Here is a 20171-nt window from a genome sequence, read left to right on the forward strand (position 1 = left end):
TTTTTTTATTTTTTTTTTTTTTTACACTATTTACATTCAGTACCTCAGTTGTGACGTCAGTTCCACCGTAAACAATTTCCCCCAATAAAGATTTATCAAAAGTTAATGCTTGGTTACCATAGAATCGACCTTGTCAGTGAAGAAGAGCATGATTGATATGAAATATGAGACGTGATGTGTGAAGGAAACAACAAATATCACTTAGCCTTAGCAAGACAAAGAAATCACCACAATCATTTCCCCACTGAATTGTTTTTGAAAGGAAAAATGATATTGGTATAAACCATTTGAATATTATTGTGAGAAATTATGTATTACACACATTTTGAGATGTGGTGGAAATGTTCAAGAGGTTAAAAAAATGCATCTATTTCTACTATATTCCTAGAAACTTTTGGACATTGCTAGTAGACAAATTTAACTTTAAATTTAAAGAGTAGTGAGAGTGTGAAAAGTGTTTTAGAATTTTTTTTTTTTAAATGCTTGTGGTTGAAAAAACATCCATGCATGAGGCCAATAAAATGGAACAAAATAAGAACTTCAAACCCTAAATCCCCAAACCTGATTACCACAACTCATTTCTGGGTAAATTCACAACATGCTTTACACTGTTATATATAACCACTGTTGCATTATGGCGGTAAAACGTGCACCATTTTCATAACTCTTGGTTGCATTGGTAAAAGGTAGGTGTGTGTAATCTGGGTTATCTGATTCATATACAGAAAAAGATCTACAAGTACCGCAAGGTTCTGAATAACCCAAGCCGCTGGGATGTGGTTCTGAAGGAGATCAGGGCCCTGGTGGACATGGCCCTCACTTCACCCCTGCAGGACGAATCCATCCATCAGGCACCACTGCACATTATCTCCACCCTGCTTGCTGAGGTAAGTCACACACATTTACATGCCTATCTAACTGGAGAGGTAAGATTAGTTATAAATTTAGTTAGATATGAGTGTTGATCTTAAAGGGATAGTTCACCCAAAAATGAAAATTCTGTCATCATTTACTCACCCTCAAGTTGTTCTAAATCTGTATAAATTTTTTTGTTCTGCTGTACACAAAGGAAGATATTTGGAAGGATGTTTGTAACCAAACAGATCTCGCCCTATTTTTTTCTTTTCTTACTATGGTAGTCAATGGGGGGAGGGCGAGATCTGCTTGGTTACAAACATTCTTCCAAATATTTTCCTTTGTGTTCAGCAGAACAAAGAAATTTATACAGGTTTGGAACAACTTGAGGGTGAGTAAATGATGACAAAATTTTCATTTTTGGGTGAACTATCCCTGTAAGCAAAGCTCATTAACTGTGCTTGCTAAGGCATGCATCACTATTATTGCTCATACTTGTATGTCTGTCCAAAACGTTGTAACGTGTAACACGTGTCATGGACAATAATACTTCAAATAATGTGTCTTATTGATAAGTGAGCTATTACTTTTTTAAGTGATTGTATTTACAAATTACGTCTGATAGACAAAAATAAACAGGCAACAAAACAGATTTATATTGACAGAGGTCGTCCAATCATATCTAGAGAGCAGAATATAATAAACTATGCAGTGGGCTCTTAATTTAAGTCAATAAGTGACAAGTTGGCAACCCTAAACTTTTTTTTTTTTTTTTTTTTTAAAGAAAAAAAGGGGGGGGGGTGTATTTATGAGTCATTTTTCTTATTGAGGACATCGGATTTGTCAGATAAATGATTTTTCCTGAAATAGAATTTAATTTTTTTTATACTATATTACATTATACTAAATATTAGCAAGTTTTTTTTGTTTTGTTTTTTTTAAGATAAATTAACTTTTTTTTCTGCAAGGATGCTTTAAATTAATCAAGTGACATTTTCACAAACAAACACAAAACATGTTTGACAGAGGGCTTCTAAGTTACAACATATAGAGAACAGAATACCATATAAACTTTGTAGTTGACTCTTAATATAGTGACTAGCTAGCAACCCTAAACCCTACAAGAACTTTTTTGTGCATTAAAGAGTCACTTTTCTCTTTGAGAACATCAGATTTGTCAAATATATGATTATTCAGCCAGTGTCTCCTTAAAGTATAGCTGGTATCTTTCTTTTAGTACTCAAGCAGCATTCTGCTTTCCTTTCTGGTTATGATTGTCATTTGTGAATTGAGGTGCGTGTTGTCTCATTTCGAGTTTTCAGTATGTTCAAGTTACCTGTGGTTGCCCTTGTAGCTGTGGTTTAATGTGGACTTTTTTTTTGTTTTTGTTTTTTTTTTTTACATGGCAACACTACACAACTGCTTCAGAACAAAGATCTTGTAGAAATGAAAACACTGGTTGCATCTGTACTTTGATTTGCAGATAAATATGTCTTTTAATCTTACCTATACCAAACATTTGAACTCTAAAAAATATTTTAAAAGTTCTAAAAACAGATTTCTTGCTGACCCTTAGTCAAAGGCTGTATCCCTGAGTCGCAGGCTTTCCCTAGAAGGCCATTAACATTTTAAAAACAAGGTTTGCTGGTTTTTGAGTCACTTAGCTGTGGCGTCGCTGGCCAATGAGTTCTCAACAGTGCATTCATGTCATTTCCTTCCCAGAACACTAACCTCAGCGCTCAGGACCATGAGAACATCATTGTGGTGAGTGGGGCTGCTTCTTTACAAAGAAAAATATGAAGACACATGTTGACTTCACACAAGAGTGTGTTAAACTCCATTGCTAACAAATGCAGGGTTACGTAATGTGTCTTAAGGCTCAGTGAAACATGCTCCAGAATAAAATTAATTTGAAAATGTAGTAGAAGCAGGACATGCATGCACAGATGTGCTGGTTATGCAGTTCCTGAAAATGTGGATGAAAAGCAACAAGACTCTACATGTCTGTGGGGAAGGTGACTAATGGTTAGAATCTGTCTGTAGGCCATCGCACCCCTGCTGGAGAATAACCACCCTCCTCCTGACCTGTGTGAATTCTTCTGCAAGGTAAATGTGATGATTCTGGCTATTCTTCAGGGGAACAGATGAGTTCAGTATTGTAAACTGTTTTTAATCTTTCTTTTTTTTTTTTAACTGTTTAAAATATTTTGGCTTCTGTTCATTAAATTTTATATAAATGATAAAATGGTCATATCAGAAGTACCATTAATTTGTACAGTATTTTAATTCAATAGTATCATGTTTTTTCAAAAAGTATAATGCTTTCCAAAAAAATATGAAGCAGCACAACTGTTTTCAACATTGATAGTAATAAGAAATGTTTCTTGAGCAGCAAATTAGCATATTAAAATGATTTCTGTAGGATTGTGTGACACTGAAGGCTGGAGTAATGATGCTGAAAATTCAGCTTTGCTATCACATTAATACATTACATTGTTAAAATAATTTTAAAACGGTTATTGTAAATATTGTAAATTTTACAGTTCTACTGTATGCTTGATCAAATAATTGCCACCTTGGTGAGCATAAGAGAAAACATTTCAAAAACATGTACCAACCCCAAACTTTTAAACTTATCTGATATCAACATTTACCAAGTACTTTTTTTTTATAAGAGGGATTAATGATTCTGATGATTAATAATCTATGTATTAATCATGATCGTTTTTTATTGTGTTCCTCTATGCAGCACTGTAGGGAGCGTCCTCGGTCGATGGTGGTGATTGAAGTGTTCACTCCTGTGGTTCAGAGAATCCTCAAACACAACATGGTGGGTGTGCGCACTATGGCAGATGTGCTCTCGAATTCACACGTCACCGCACCATCATTTACTGACTCTCCTGGTCTTGTCTTCTCGATCCAGGACTTTGGGAAATGCCCCAGACTCCGTCTCTTTACTCAGGAGTATATTTTGGCTCTGAATGAACTTAACGCTGGCATGGAAGTGGTCAAGAAGTTCATTCACAGGTGAGTGACGTGTTTTTTCCTTATACAAACACACATCACTGTTCCTGTAAGCGAAACTATAGTAATGAAAACAATGCTGTGACCTTACCCGATGCAATGCGGTAAGCGATAAAAGCTTGGAATCTCGTTTGCATCGCGCCTGGTTGGGACACAATGCTGCCTCATCCTGACTCCACCTCACTTACATACAAAGAACAGACCTTCATCTGTACACAAACTGTAGCATCCTTTTATCTATCAGACTGTTTCATTTTAATGGTCTGTTTAAGACCAAGCCCTGCGCTTACTTCCTGTTACAGCTTTGTTTTCTTTTAGCTGTCATTTTGTGTGCGTTTGACCTAACCTGACCTTTTCTTACATGTATTGATTACAGCATGCACGGTCCCACCGGACAGTGCCCTCATCCTCGGGTTCTCCCCAATCTCGTGGCGGTGTGCCTTGCTGCCATCTACTCTTGCTACGAAGAGTTCATCAACAGGTGCGTTCGATTCACTGGTTTTCCAACCCATGAGATGTGATGTACCCCTGAGACCTGAGCTCAAAACATTTCTCTGAATCATATTTTCCACCTCCACGGCACCATATCGTATGTGCCGGTTCTTAAATAATCTTAAAATACTGACGCTTTTATTTCCAACTGCTTTTATTGGTCTGTAATTTTTGTGACAAACAACAACGACGTGGCTGTAGTGACATTTTTGGTCTCACCTGTCCTGTTTGTGTCATCACTTTGAGCCTCTGTGCCGTAGTGCACCCACCTGAGAGGAATGAGGAACTATTTTCGAAAGTTTCCATGATTCACAACTACTCAAGAGAGTGAGACGTGTCAAGGCTCATTCCCCAGGCTTCCTTGCACTGCCTCGTTTTTTTTTTTTTGTTGCTTTCTCTTCTCTCATTCACTCTCCAATGGCCTTTCGACAAATTTCAGTAACTACTGAACAGTTCATGGATGTTTTAAAGGTGCACACATTTACATGTTTTCATCCTGTTTTCCATTTATCCTCCTACTAGAATCAGATGTCCGATAGTTACTTGTTAGTCAAATAAGTTCTTTCAAATACTGTGGCTGTGTAGCAAATCAAACAGCTGGTGTTTTGTGTATGACTGAATGTAAATATGGCAATTTCCATGGAAAGGGCCTAAAACTCTATAATAATAATATTACATTCAAATTTATTAAAAAGTCAGGGTTTTTTCTTTTTCGTTTTTCAACAAATGGACTGTGAAAGTGGGTGAAAATGTTGACTGTCAACCAGAGGTTTTCTAGGTAGAATTAGAGCCTTCTTTCAGAAAATTTTAAGAATCTTACAAACCCCAAACTTTTTAACAGTAGTCTATATAATATAACTAATAGTTTCCCTAACCAAAAAAATGTATGATTTAAAAAAATAAATAAATAACAGAATACCACAGTGTCTTTTATTCATGGAAAATGGCATATGTCTTATCTTTTTCTTTCTTTTTCTGTTAGTCGGGACAACTCTCCCAGTCTCAAGGAAATCCGAAACGGTTGTCAGCAGCAAAGCGAGAGGAAACCGCCCATGCCTCTGCGGCTGCTGCGGCCCGAGCCGCCCACGCCACCCCTGACCACCACCCTGTCTCCACCCCCGGCCCTGCCCCTCTCACCCCCACCTTCCATCGTCAATTCCAGCGAGATCCTAGTGGAGCTGGAACGCAACAACAACACCGCTAACACACTGCGCAAGGCCCCTGCAGAGGGCGACAGCGAGCCCAACCTGATCGACTGTCTACTGGTCAGCCCCGCGCTCAACGCCCTGTCCATTCAGCTGCCTGTCCACGCCGACAGAGTGCTGGGCTGTTTCGCCCTCATCCTCAAGATGCTGTAAGTATGCCGTCACTGGATCTTTGTTTTATTATTCCGCTGGAATTATACATGTTTCCGTCCAGTTTTAAGATGTTCCTCTAGGCAGTAATGGCTGCCAGACCTACCAACGTTGTAAAGGGAAAAGCTGGCATCATCACAGGACCTCAAATAAATAGTGCTAAATTGCTTGTTAAAGTGCTTTCTACTGGTAATTTTATGAAGTTAAACTACCATTTTAAAAAAAACTAACAAGTAACTGACTACATTGAAGCTTTTTGGGGCATGATCACTTTTAGATAATGATTATGTAATAATAGATAGATATGCTCACAGCAAAGTTCTTTTTCGTTTCTTTGCTCAGCAGGATACTGTTTCAACATCCCGATGCTGCCAACACCGCTGAGAGCCCTGTTTAGATGAATCTGTAAATATGTGCTCCGCGCTTTCCTCTCAATAACAAAATAAACAAGCAACAAAAATGACAGCTGTGAGAAAACAGCAGTTAAGAAAGCACCTGATCATAGCGATGTGGATATGTTTGCACAAACTCTGCAATTCGACATTCCAGTCAAGTCATGTCATGTTTATTTATAGACCACTTTATACAATATATTGAATAATGAACCACAGAACATTTCCACATCAAAGAAGGTGGAGCCTCTGTGCACACTAGCTATTGTGTAATTGACACGAACCAATTGTAGTTCGAAGGTCTTTACCAAAAGTTCGCTTTTGCAAGCTGTTTCGAACTCCCGAAACAAACTCCAAACGAATTTCGCTTTGGCAAGCTGTTTCGAACTCCCGAAACAAACTCCAAACGAATTTCGCCAGATTTTATTCGAAATGACGTCGCACCGTCTATTTAGTTCTTTGGATTCACTTGAAGTATATCGGGGCCTATTAGTCTATTTAGTGTAAATATATGTGTTCCAAATGTAACCAAGTTTAATTTAACTAAATCTTTATTTCACTACCAAAAAGAAAAACCACATACAGGGAATTCTGGTGATGAGTCAAATTAATTGCCAGATCAAAGTGATTCGCTACAACAAACTGTCCGAACCACCTGATTTGCTAAAATTAATTGGACATCCCTGCTCTATTTGAGCAACAGAAAGAAAGGAGCATTTTAGTAGAAAGACTAAGTGCGATACGACGCTTTGTTGTGCAACACTGCTGCTTGCCTGGATAATTAGCTTACAGGAAAACCTACGCTGTTTTAAAAACAGCAGAGCTGCTTGAACAGAATAATGTAGTGTAGCAATGCTACTTTTAGCTAGTAACTCTCTAACACTGCTAATTGTCCCACATTGTGTGTAAATTATCATTTTGGTATATAAAAAAGCAGACTCAACTGTAATCACACTGAGGAGTGACCTTAAACCTGTCTGCATATTTATAACAGATTCATTGAACTGAATCCATTTTTAGCCTTTACCACCTCCATCTGATCTTATTGTGAACCATCCGGTTGCAGATCACAGCAGAGCCAAAGTGGTTTCAGCTTTCACTGGCCAATCTTACATAAGGTTCTTATTTTCTCCAGTTCTCGCTCTTCCTGCCTCTGAATCTCTAATTTCTCCTCTGGCCTTTTCTCTCTGCAGATCGGACTACGATGACTGGAGACCAGCACTGGCCAGCCTGCTTCAACCCATCCCCTTCCCGAAAGAGTAAGGGCATTTACTCCCTTCTCATTCTGCTCACAGTTGCTTTCTTTGTAACTGGTTGCTTGACGTCTGTTTTAACTCTTAACTAGGGCCACACAATTTGAATTTGAAATTGAATTAATAATCACTATTGAATTCGTGAATCGGATCAGAATTGCATGTTTTAGCCAGTCTGATGAACAGATAATTGTTTTAGGTTTCATTTCTGCATCATCGTGACACAAAAAGATGAAAAAAAAAAAGTTGTAGTTTGAGTCACTGGATGTCACAGCGCACTCAATGCTCGATTAGTGAATAATTTATTCAAATTTTGAATAAGAATTTTGTTTTTGTTTAAAATGCAGCACAACTGTTTTCAGCATTGATAATAATAAGAAATCCTTCTTGAGCACCAAATTAGCATATCAGAATGATTTCTGACAGGTCATGTGACACTGAAGACTAGAGTAATGGCTACTGAAAATTCAGCTTTGCCAACACAGGAATAAATACATTTTAAAATATTTTAAAATGGAAAACATTTATTTTAAATTGTAACAATTTCACAATATTACTGTTTTTAATAATATGATATAATATAATACTGTTATATAATTTAGATATAATACTATTTTTACTGTATTTTTGATCAAATGAATGCAGCCTTGACTTCAAAAACATAAAAAAAAAAAGCCATCATTGTAGGCTACATAACGATACCAGGGGCTCTCTGTGTACGTGCGGTGGGCTGGTCTCTCGAGGAACGGCATGCAGGGGAGAGTACTGACGTGGGCGAGCCGCAGCGGGGCTCTGCAGTGGGCTTGTGGGTATTGGGTGAGGCGTTTCGGGTCCTTTGTGGCTCCTGTAATTGGCCCTGCAGGACAGAGCACATCATTACAGGTCTTCTGCAGAGCCCTGCGGTTGCCACAGGTGGGGGGCTCACCTGCGCTCGTACGCCACGCCGAGCTTCCAGCCTTCATTAGAAAAAGTTAACAACAGCCAGGCGCATCCCAGAGCACACATGCAAAACATTTGATGAAGTCCTCCCAGACACGCATACACAACACTTTAGATGACTTGAAATTGTATCATCGTGCATGTCAAGGCAAGCACGCCTACATATAGACTCAGAAAGCAACTTGTGTAATTATGTGGAATGACGACACTCTCTTTTTTTGCGTACCTGAGTCAAGTCTATGTTTTTCTCTGTTTGCTCTCTCTCCTCTCCAGGGCCCTTGCACATGCCAAATTTACAAAGTAAGTGACATCGGTTTTACCCTCTACTGTATACAGAACCGTTTAGAGAGATGCTCAAATAAGGCGTCAAGATATAAAAAGTCAGTGACTAACAACTTGACTTGCGGTTGTTAAATGTCAAAGGGTGAAAAATAAAAATGAAAGAATGAAAATTCTGTCATCATTTACTCGCCATTTATGTAGTTTCAAACCTGTATGACTTTTCTGTGGAACACAAGTTCTTCAAAATATCTTCTTTAATGTTCCACAGAAAAAAAGTCATACAGTTTTGGAACATCATGAGGGTGAGTAAATGATAACAGAATTTTCCTTTTTGAGTGAACTATCCCTTTAAGAGTTTTAGCAAAGTTCTGAAAGTTAGGCTATGAGTCAGTATGATACTTGAAGGGATAGTTTATACAAAAATAACAATTCAGTCATCATTTTCTCAGTCTCATGTCATTTCAAACCAGTATGACTTTCTTTGTTCTGTGGATGAAGAAAGATGTTTTGAAGTGTTGAAAGGAGAAGTGTCCTGGCCAGTCATGTTATTAAAATGAAAGCGAATGAGGACAAGTTGTTGAGTTGTTGTCAAGCTAAAAGTATAAAAGTAAAACATAGAAGTATCACAAAAGTGGTCTATACATATTGTGTGCCATATTCTCAAGTCTTCTGAATCCATACTATAGCTTTTGAGGAACACACTTTGTTAATATTTTGACATTCTCACTAGCTCTTTTTAAAATTAACCCATTTTTTATTTAACATTTATGGTGCTTCTGCATCTTTTTGAAGCTTCCAGTCTTTTCATTGTAATTGCATTGGGAAAGAGCAACTTATTGTTTAGAAAATGTTATACAGGTTTGGAACAACTTGAGTAAATGATAACGGGGGAATTATTACTTAACTAAATATTTTAAGTCCACATGTTTTATGTCATCTAACAGATCTGCTGTTTTTGTTTTTATAACAGAGAGCTGAAATATGTCATTCAGAGGTTTGCTGAAGATCCCAGACAAGAGGTGAGACAGGAAACTGTTGTTTGCAGAAAGGGTGTTGTTTAGTTTAGTTTCAGTCAAATGCTTACTTAATATTGCATCTATAGGCTTAGTAATGGTTTGTATATGCATATGTGTGTCTCTCACAGGTCCACTCCTGTTTGCTCAGCGTGCGCTCTGGAAAAGACGGGTGGTTCCAGCTGTACAGTCCAGGAGGCGTAGCTTGCGACGATGACGGGGAGTTGTTTGCTAGCATGGTATGAAACTGTTTGTATGAAATACGAAATGTCTCATTTAGTTTAGTCTTTTGTCCTGCCACTATATCTGCTTTTATGGTCTGATGTCGTTTGTCCTCTCAGGTCCACATCCTCATGGGCTCCTGCTATAAGACGAAGAAATTTCTACTGTCGCTGGCTGAAAATAAACTGGGACCCTGCATGCTCCTGGCCCTGCGGGGGAACCAGACCATGGTGGAGGTACAAATGACTGACTGTTGCTTTGAGATGAAATGTAGCAAGCTAACCACCTAAGTAGCATTTGGCATAATTGACGGTTCAGCCCAAAGGCTTTTCAAAACGGTAGACTGCTAGCTTCTGAGACCTAAGCTATGTTTGAAATCGCCCCCGATACCCTCATTCACTATTTCCTACATTACTCCGCTAATATAGTCCACTTGAAGGAGTGAATGAAAACGAGTGAGTGAATTCAAACACTTAGAGTGTGCTTGAAGGGCTGCCACTTTTGCATAGTTTGTGCTTGCTGTTTAATAATTATTTTAAACTTGGCAGCTCCAGCAGTAATGAAAAGATTTATCTTGAACTCTGTCATGAAACTAGCATGTATAAATCTTAATTAAACAATTTAATAATCAATTAAAAATGTATACCTGTATGATTACGCTGTACCCACATTGGACCAGCGGTTTGGAAAATGGATGGATGAATGGATGGATGAATGGATGGATGGATGGATGGATGGATGGATGGATGGATGGATGGATGGATGGATGATTCAACTGCAGGCGCCATCTTCTGACGAGATGCGGGAATTCATTCAGCATGACCCTCACAGCGCATTGTGGGCATTCTCTAGCTGTTGAGTGTACATCAGTTGTACACTTGTTAAAAGAGTGCACTCGATAACCTCCACTATGGTTTCGGACACCACTCAGGCTGTCCCTTCAAATAGTGCTCTATTTAAGGGTATGTGGGTGATTTCAGACACAACCATGGATTTGCTAGTCTCAGCTTTAAAGGGCATGACCAAAGATCGCCCACAGTCTTTTTACTGACCACCTGATGAATATTTCACACACAAATGGCTAGAGCAGACTGAAAATTAGCAGTTTTTATCTGATGGGCAAGCATTATGCAACTTCCTGAGAAACAAAGTTGTGTTTACAAGGTACTAATGAATGCTTCTGAGGAAGAAATAACAACTAGACTTAGTAAACAAGATGTTTTTTTTTTCCCCACAGCCATCTATTGTCATAGTATGATACATTTTAGTTAAACTTGCCCCTAAACAACTTGAAAAAACAAAATAAATGGTAGTTGATCACTTAAACTCTTAAGTTGGCGGTTCTAGACCAGAATAAACAGCAAATATTTTACTATTTCATCTGATATTTGTATGCGCTATGTTTTTGTGTTTATTAGACTATCCACTTGTTAGTTTAGCATTTGGGTATTCACATGTCAAATTTCGTGTGAGATTTTTTGCGATAGATTTGTAGATTTTTGTAGTTTGCACAAATTCGTTGTTGTGACTTCTGTGTGAGCGGTGATTCATACATTGCTACAATACTGACAATAGACAAATGACTTTTTTTGCCTGCAAAATTTCTCTGAAGTTTTGCTAATATGAAAGAACCTTCAAGGCCCCGATATACTTCAAACAAACTGATGTGACATCATTTCGAACAAAATCAGGCCAAAACGAAGTTTGTTTTGTGAGTTTGAAACGGCTTGCCAAAGCGAACTCTCAGGAAAAGTTCTCCAGCTGCAAAACACCTTCGTACTACCATTGGTCCGTGACGATAAGGCTCCGCCTTCTTTCACGCGGGACTCATTTAGTCTGTTTGAGTCCGTTGAGGTACGACCTCCACAGGTGAAAACATGAACACACTGGATAACCGCTTTATAGTAGAAAATGAAGTTGTGCTTCTGATGAAATGAGGCATATGTCAGATGTTCGATAACAGTATATCGCTGGTCACATTTTAAACTTAGTTTTACCCCCAAACGAAGAACAAAAAATAATTTTGCCATGAGTATATCGGGGCCTTTAGTCAAGTGGTGTTAAGGGTTGTTGCCCCTGAAAAGGATAAAATCAGTTACCCGTGAGTTTCCATTTCTGTGTGGATACTGCCTAAGTAGACAGCAAGGCAGCTCACTAAATTATGCGTGAAGAGTTCAAGAAACTCCATAGAAACCTGCATATAGGACAAAACGTTCATCCCTGTGTTTCTGCTGTGCAGATCCTGTGTTTGATGCTGGAGTATAACATCATAGAGAACAAGGACACTCAGCTACAAATCATCTCCACCCTGGAGAGCACCCAGGTCGGCCTGCGCATGTATGAGCAGCTGTGCGACAGGCAGAGGGAACTTAAAGAACTGGTGAGTGCACTAACCAATTTAACAAATCAACACTAAGATATTTTCACTGCCACGTGCAGATTTCGATAACACAGTTGGCCGGTCATTGCGCAGTCATTGCTGCCGTCACAGGCCGAGCTCTGACTGTTGGTATAACGCAGTGCTCCCATTAACACAGAAAGACAGAAGTGACCCATTTACAGACTTCTTACGAATACAGAGCTGGCTCTTAAGCGCCACCTGTTGTTTGGAATGAAAACTACAGAACTAATAACATCTTTCTCTCTGTTTAGCAAAGAAAAGGAGGCCCTACTCGACTCACTCTGCCCTCTAAATCTACGGTGAGTGTGTTTGTGTAAATTACAATGCGTGTATGTGCTTGCATCCATGCTGTTGTTTTCTTAGTGAAACACAGTACCAAAAATCCTTCCTCAAGGCTTTTTCCCCTCATATTTTTTACTCTAGGATGCTGACTTGGCTCGTCTGCTGAGCTCTGGTTCCTTTGGCAATCTGGAGAACCTCAGCTTGGCGTTTACCAACGTCACCAGTGCCTGTGCCGAACAGCTCATCAAACTGCCATCCCTCAAACAGCTCAACCTGTGGTCCACCCAGGTCTCGGTTTACTTCTGCTCATTCCACAGTCCCATAGCTTCAGAGAATCTCCACTATTTTGTAACAGTCTAGCAAATGTGCCCTTGAATAAGCAGCTATGCGAGTTTAGACCATCCCAGTGCTTTATAAATACAGTTCAGAAGTCTCTTATGCTTACCAAGGCTACGTTTATTTGTTTGAAAAACAGTAAAAACTAATATATATATATATGTGTATATGTGTGTGTGTGTGTGTATAATATATGTGTGTGTATATAATATATATTCTAGGCACATAAATTTAAAAGTTTAAAGGGTGGGGTGACCAAAAAAGATTGAGAACCACTGATCTAGCATGTGTTGCAGAGTCATAAGCTGTGTCCCAATTCAGAAGGCTGCATCATTTAAAGGTCACGCCTTCCGAAGGATGCGAAGGTTGGACCGAGCATTGTTAAATAGGACAGTCTAGCCTACAGAAGATTGTTCTTGTTGCCTAGCAACTGTGACAGCTGCTGTTGACAAGCGGAAGTACTTGACTTTTTTGAAAGTTATATTCAACAGTCTGAAAACAAAACCGGGTTCACAAACTGTCTAAATATGTTATAGGCTATAACTAGGTTATAGCCAATTATATTGCAATATTTATTAGGTGGGTAGGGGAATATATAATTCATGTCTTTGTTAAGGTGTAGTTTGTACCTGTGTTTAGGCGTTTTTTTTATAGGCCAATATAACAGATCATAATATAATGTCATTACAACATATCATATTATAATATCATTGATCACCCCCCCGGCCCACCTCAACTTTTTGATTTGATAATCCGGCCCTCGAATGAAACTACTTGAAGAGCACTGCTGTATATAAAAAGTCTAAACCATATCAGATCACATCTTAGTAAGATACAAGAACGCATTGAAGTTTTTTTTATTAATATTATTATTTTTACATTTGTATCATTAGATTTTTGAGTAAGTTGGAACCCAATACTTAACATTTAAAAGTGTAATCCGGCAATTTCTCTCAAAAAAAAATCCTGTCGTCTCAGGTACGCAATGAATTCTGGGTTAGGCTAAGCCGCTAAGGATCCATCTGTTGTATCCTTCTTTGCCCGGGAAACAAAGGACGCATTTCGAGGCCGCATTTGAAGGAGCCTTCGAATTGGGACTGTTGGCTGTGACTGTGACGCAATCGGCCTTCGACTGTGGCCTTCGAATGATGCAGCCTCTGAATTGAGATGTCTTAAATATGGGATGTCTCTGAATTCTAGCCTGTGAGGGGCACTTTGTCTTTAATAACATGAGATTTTGGCCAAATTATAGAAAACACTGAGCTACAACATAGCTACAGTAAACTTTATAACCTGTAAGTTGATGTATGGATGTGATGCATTATATTATATGTCACAATATGAGGTAAATCCGACCCGACTGTTATTATAATGTTTCAAATTATAGGTATTATATAATACTGTCACCTTTGTTCCGTTTACTGCATCCTTGCTGAATTATTTATTTATTTATTTATTTATTTTTACTTTCTTAATCTTTATTTTTATTGACTTGGTTTGTGTTTTCTCTTTTTCAGTTTGGAGATGCAGGGCTCCGTCTGCTATCAGAGCATCTGGCCTGTCTGCAGGTTTTGAACTTGTGTGAGACTCCAGTCACAGACGCTGGCCTGCTCTCCCTCAGCTGTAAGAGTGCATTACACACATCTTATATCCAGCTTCCTTCATTCTGAACTGTTAAAAACAGCTGCTGCTGAATTTAAGAGTCCAAAAGTCACTGTTAAGGAGTCCAAAATCATCCAAAAATGAAAATTCTGTCATGATTTACTCACCCTCATGTCATTCCAGACCAGTATGACTTATTTCTTCTGTGGAACACAAAAGAACGCAATGTCCAAGCTTCTGTTTTATTTACAGATACAAAAGTGGATGGTGATTTATACCTTCAAGCTCCAAAGTATCATAAAATGTGACTCATGCACTATAATCCAAGTCTTCTGAAACCACAATCATTGTTCGCAGATAATTTTCGTCTCTGCCGTAGATCTCAAATGTCATTTGCTGTCGTGTTTTTAATCTTGCCACGTCACAATAGCACGTCACGTAACACGCACACAAACCAGTGGGTTTTGCCATCAGTGATGTCAGATGTGCATTGCCATAATTTATTTATTGAACACAAGTACAAATGAGATTTAGTAGGTGAAGATCATCAGCTTTCAAATTTCAGTCAGGTTCTTACACTTCATCCAAACTTTTATGATGCTGTTTTTGGAGCTTAGCCATCATCTACTCTTGTTGTATGGGTCTAAGCAGCTGAGTAAATGATGACAGAATTTACTTTTTTTTTTTTTCTGAACTATCCTTTTAACAAATGAGGTTAACAAAAAAAAAAAAAAAAAGTTATTTATTTTGATTGTAAAGAGCCTTTAGTGTATGTCCTGACTCCTGACACATTTGTGGCACATGTAGGACAACTAACTTATTGCAACTTATCCTTGCAGCTATGAAAAGCCTGTGCAGCCTGAATATGAACAGTACTAAACTCACAGCGGACACCTATGAGGACCTGAAGGTAAGAGAATGATGACACCAGCAGACCCTCAGACTGTGTGCACGAATTGAAACTTGAATTTAAAGGTGAAGTGTGTAAATTTTTTTTGATGTTAAAGCTCCTATCCCAGTTTAAAGGCACAATATGTCATTTTTCGTCGCTAGAGGTCGCTTATTCAAAACAAAGATGTAGTGTTGTCTTCACGTCTACAGCCGGTGGAAAAGAATCCGACGGGACTTGGGCAGAAATCATATTCATGGATGAGCTAATTTTTTAAAGATTTATTAACATTACTGTAGCATGGAGCAGGGTGTGGCTGAAAGCCATTGGAGCTGAACGAGGCAGATTGAGCGATTGCTAATGAGAAATGAGCGCGACACACGGCGTGAGAGCAGTGGAGCTTTTATTATGCCACAGACGACCGCTTTCGCTTCTTCCAGTCAAGCGTATGTGGGGTAACACAGTGCTGTTGTTATAATGCTACTCAGTGCGTTCCCTCGGCGGCTACTATGAGACACTTGTTGCACACCGCAGTAAGCTAGATCGATATTAGGCATGGTAAAACATGGTACTTGTGGTAAATCAAGAAAACGAGATTTAAAAAATAAGACTTAATGTGTTAAGCTATATAACATGATTAGTTTTGTCGATGAATGTATCAAAACAGTTTCTAACCTGTCTAGTAAATCACATAATATATTAAAGCGTCTTTGGTGTTTCCATGGTTTCTACAAAATAAAGCCAGAAATTGAGGGTAACGCGGGTATGATGTCATTGATTATTGAAAATTGCTTATTTCTCTGTATTTAAACATTCTTGGAAACATTTGGGATAATGTAAGTACAAAAGTCAACAAAATATATAACATTGTTCTAGAGGTTTTTGGATATTTTCATCCAAAAAATCTTACATATTGTGCCTTTAATATACAGTAGCTACTAAAAGTACACTATCATTTAAATGATTTGAGATCATCAAGAACCTTTTTAATTGTTCCAAATTATATTTCAAGTTAATGCTGTTCTTTTGAACTTTCTATTCATAAAAAAACTTTTCAAAAGAGAAAGAAATGTTTCTTGAGCAGCAAATCAGTATATTAGAATGATTTGTGAAGGATCATGTGACACTGAAGTAATGATGCTGAAAATTCAGCTTTGCCATCACAGGAATAAATTACATTTTAAACTATATTAAAATACAAAATTCATTTTAAATGTAATAATTTTTCACAAAATTATTTACTGTTTTTGATCAAATAAATGCAGCCTTAGTGAGCATAAGAGTCCTCTTTTAAATATGTTAGAAGATCTTACCGACCCTAAACTTTTAATCAGTAGTGTTCATAGGTTTATTTCCTCCTAAAAAATAAAAAATACTGTGATTCTCTGGTGCTTTCAAAACATCAGTCTGTTGCATCAGTCTGAGCATTACAACCGGCACAAAATGGCAACTTCGACTTGGTGTGAGTTTGGGGCCGTTGTTATCCGTTTGTTTGGCCAATAGCAAATGGGGGAGTGTTGAGAAAACAAGTCTTAACAGTCTCTACTTTCCCAATTCCATTTGGTGACTAATGGTGCAGAAATTACACATTCACCTTTAAATCTTATCATGCAGATTTTATTGCCTGTGTGCACAATGTGATTTACACAAGTAGGACATGTTCCTGGTTCAACAATAGATCAATCAATCGTACCCTTGACCCTAAAATCTGTGAATGATGGGCCATTAGGAATGTTGAACCAGGAACATGTCGCATTAAGCATCTCAGTTTCTAAACCTCTCTCTCCGGTCCTACCCACAGGCCAAACTACCCAATCTAAAGGAAGTGGATGTTCGCTACACAGAGGCGTGGTGAACACAATGCTCGAGGAGATTTATAGACAGAGGAAATCGCTGACACATCATCCGAACACAACATAATCAAGAAACGAGGACTGTATTTATAGGAACCATCGTTCAAACGACAAGGACCTTCTGAAAATATCATAAACGTTTAAGAATCGTCTAGTGTCTCATCCGAATACAAGGACGCTCTTTGCAGCGGCATCAAAATGCAAGAATATGTCCCATGACATCATCAGACAGCACAGGAACCTTTCTAATGACATCACCTGGGGACTTTTTCTCGCCTTTGTCTGAAACCCCCTCAGAGGAACCTTGTCCCTCGTTTTAACCTGTAACTGGCGTCCCTTTTTTGTCCCCATAGAAAACACAGTTGATTTCTCCCTTTCTCCTTGAACCACCTGGAGCCAATTCCCCTGTGGTACCAGCGTCTGGTGAAGGCCTGAATATTCAGAGCCACATTCCAGTACAGTTTTGATATCACCTCCTGTGTGGAAAGCCATTTTCCACATTGTTTTTTTTTTTTTTTTTGTTCTTGTTACATGTGTGCTTGGTCCTCTCGGTTCAGAGTCTGTCATTTTTGCATCCTCACAGAGATTTCTTGTGTAAAATGTGTCTGTTAACAATGTTCACTTCTTGACATGTTCATCTCTATATCTCTATCGCTCTGAAAATCATTTTTTATCAACTTGAATAAGCATATTTTTCCATACACTGCTTTCATATATATGTGTGTTTGTAAAGAAAATCGACGTATCCCCATTTTTAATGCAAACATTTCAGGGGCTTCGCTCAAGAAAAAAGAAAAAAAAAAGAAAAAAAGAAAAAGACGTTTTCGTTTGTCATTTCCTTTTTCTTCTCTCTTCTTTTTTAGCCACATTGTACAGTGTAATTTTAATTTCACACCCATATTTAAAAGAACGTCGTCCAGGAAGTAGTCTGGGACTACTTTGTATTTATGAGCCCCCCCACACATTTCTGGTCCTTTTTCTTTTATTAAGTACTTTTGTCAAACATACTGAACCAAGATGGTGCCTAAAACATTTTCTGTAAAAGATTGCGTCACCTAGCAACTCTGAGGAAAGTCAGCTAAGTTGTACATAGATACATTATGGACTTTTAAATGGATTAATAGGCTTTATTATTCTCTGTAAACATTGCCTCTATTGGTCGATAGGAGTCCACCGAGAGTGTCCTGCCACAACGGTTGACCATGTTCCTCATATTTATATCAAATCGAGCCAAGATTTGTGCGATGTTATGCAGTTTAACCTTTTTATATTTCATTTTCTCGCTTTTTTTTTTATCGTCTCTCTGAACGTATAGTTTATGACCACTGTAATGTTACAGTCAATATCTTGACTTGTAGAGAAATGAGACAGATCTTGTAGAAAAAAAATATCTCATTAAGACGGTCAGAAATAAAACAATCAATTTGACGTCTTATCTTAAATCGAGTTTTTCTTATGTTTACAAAGGTGTATCTGTCTCCACTCCCACTTTAAACTATATTTAGATAGAGTCGCTGCCCCGTCCATGTGGCCGGTCTTGAAAGTAGCAGTTTTTTGTAGGTCCAGCTTGTGTGTGTGCATTCGATTTCACACAGATGTAGATGCCGTCCAGATGGGGGGCGTTCAGTACTGGGTGCCATAACTGGGCACCTGCCATCTTGCATAGTTGCATACTGTATAATGTACATATGAGTGTATATAATTTCCAATTTCTCTTTCTCTCATGTTTTTGGGAGACTCTTTGTTGCCTTCACTTTTTGAGATGCGTGCATACGGTCACCCAATTTTGTTCTCTTTCCCGCCCCCAGACCAAGTGCACTGTCTTTGTGTTCAGGTCTTTTTTTGTTTGTTTGTTTTTTGACTGTATAAGTTTAATCCATTTTTGTTGCCTGTTTTGTATCTTTTCTGTTTGTTTAATTCTCTTTTTGCATGTTGCATTTTGATCATACAGATTTAAATATAAAGGGTAAAAGCACTAGCCCCCTTCAACCACTTACCATATGGATCAATACTTGTTTCTAAAAGTGAAAGATGGACAGAGTTTTCGTGCATGGAGCAAACGGATGGATTATATTGGGAATGTGTGTTATTAAGGTGCGTTCGTGAGTGGATAGAAACTGTGCCATTCTGTACACTGTTGAAACTCAAGCCGTGGTAATGTGACTGACACTTTGTAATGGTCTTCAGTCCTAACAGTGGACCATTTTTCTCTGTGCGGGGAAGGATTAAAGGGGGCTGGGTTTCCCCCAGCCTTCATTTTGTTAAAAAATTATTTAAAAAGAAAAAAAGCCATCTCTTCGAAACAATGGCTCATCTATTGGGGTGGAAATCCAGTTTATACTTCAGTCAACTGTTTCCTGATTAATTTGTAATATCCTGTGGAGCTCACTGTGCTATTTGTGTTTCCAATGTCTCCTTATCAACATATAATGTCTCATTAATTTCAGCTTTTTTTTTTTTTTTTCTTTGAAAAGCGCTTTTTGCTATGTTGAATTGAGACTGAGTCTTAATCTGATGTGGGTGGGGTCCCCACGGCCCCTGAAGCACAGGCGTGTACATACAGAATGAACTACATTACCCATGACTCCTGGAGTTTTTGCAGATAGAACTGCTGCCCTTATTTCTTTCTTCTGTGTTTTTCTGCTTCTATCTACAGCTGGGTTGCTGCTGCTGCTGCTCTGTGGCTGTTGTAATGAAAACACACAACCTTCAACAGGAAAATAAGCCTAATATGTGAACCAGTTTCAATCAAAATAAACTGTCTGTGAATATGTTTCAAATAGAAAGCTTTCAAAGCTTTTTTTTATTAATGCATTTCTAGTACATTCAATAGTTTAGCCATTTGTTAAAATGGGGCTTTTCATATTTTATATGTACTCTTTTAATGCTTTTTTGAGATGTAATGATGTACAATAATCAGTATTGGCCGATAAAAGCAAATTTTCACACTATCGGTCGATAGTTTAAAAACAGCCAATAGG

At 38.2% G+C, this 20171-nt stretch overlaps 1 protein-coding gene across 2 annotated transcripts in view; it reads left to right on the forward strand.

Annotated features, from left to right (window-relative positions):
• cmip (c-Maf inducing protein) overlaps positions 1-19976 on the forward strand; it is a 34162-nt gene extending 14186 nt beyond the window's left edge. Inside the window, exons 4-21 of one of the 2 annotated variants that reach the window (XM_051871205.1) lie at positions 726-887; positions 2578-2619; positions 2899-2961; positions 3605-3685; positions 3779-3882; positions 4256-4360; positions 5354-5725; positions 7312-7377; positions 8584-8610; positions 9563-9611; positions 9737-9844; positions 9947-10063; positions 12067-12207; positions 12480-12527; positions 12652-12798; positions 14364-14469; positions 15288-15358; positions 17139-19976. In XM_051871205.1, coding sequence (XP_051727165.1) covers positions 726-887; positions 2578-2619; positions 2899-2961; positions 3605-3685; positions 3779-3882; positions 4256-4360; positions 5354-5725; positions 7312-7377; positions 8584-8610; positions 9563-9611; positions 9737-9844; positions 9947-10063; positions 12067-12207; positions 12480-12527; positions 12652-12798; positions 14364-14469; positions 15288-15358; positions 17139-17192 — 1863 coding nt within the window. In that variant the 3' untranslated portion in view covers positions 17193-19976. The remainder of the gene's footprint in view (positions 1-725; positions 888-2577; positions 2620-2898; positions 2962-3604; positions 3686-3778; positions 3883-4255; positions 4361-5353; positions 5726-7311; positions 7378-8583; positions 8611-9562; positions 9612-9736; positions 9845-9946; positions 10064-12066; positions 12208-12479; positions 12528-12651; positions 12799-14363; positions 14470-15287; positions 15359-17138) is intronic. The other variant, XM_051871206.1, reaches the window with a different exon arrangement.
• The last annotated feature ends 195 nt before the right edge of the window (positions 19977-20171 follow it).

Source organism: Ctenopharyngodon idella, chromosome 18, assembly GCF_019924925.1.
Source record: "Ctenopharyngodon idella isolate HZGC_01 chromosome 18, HZGC01, whole genome shotgun sequence".
Lineage (NCBI taxonomy): Eukaryota > Metazoa > Chordata > Actinopteri > Cypriniformes > Xenocyprididae > Ctenopharyngodon > Ctenopharyngodon idella.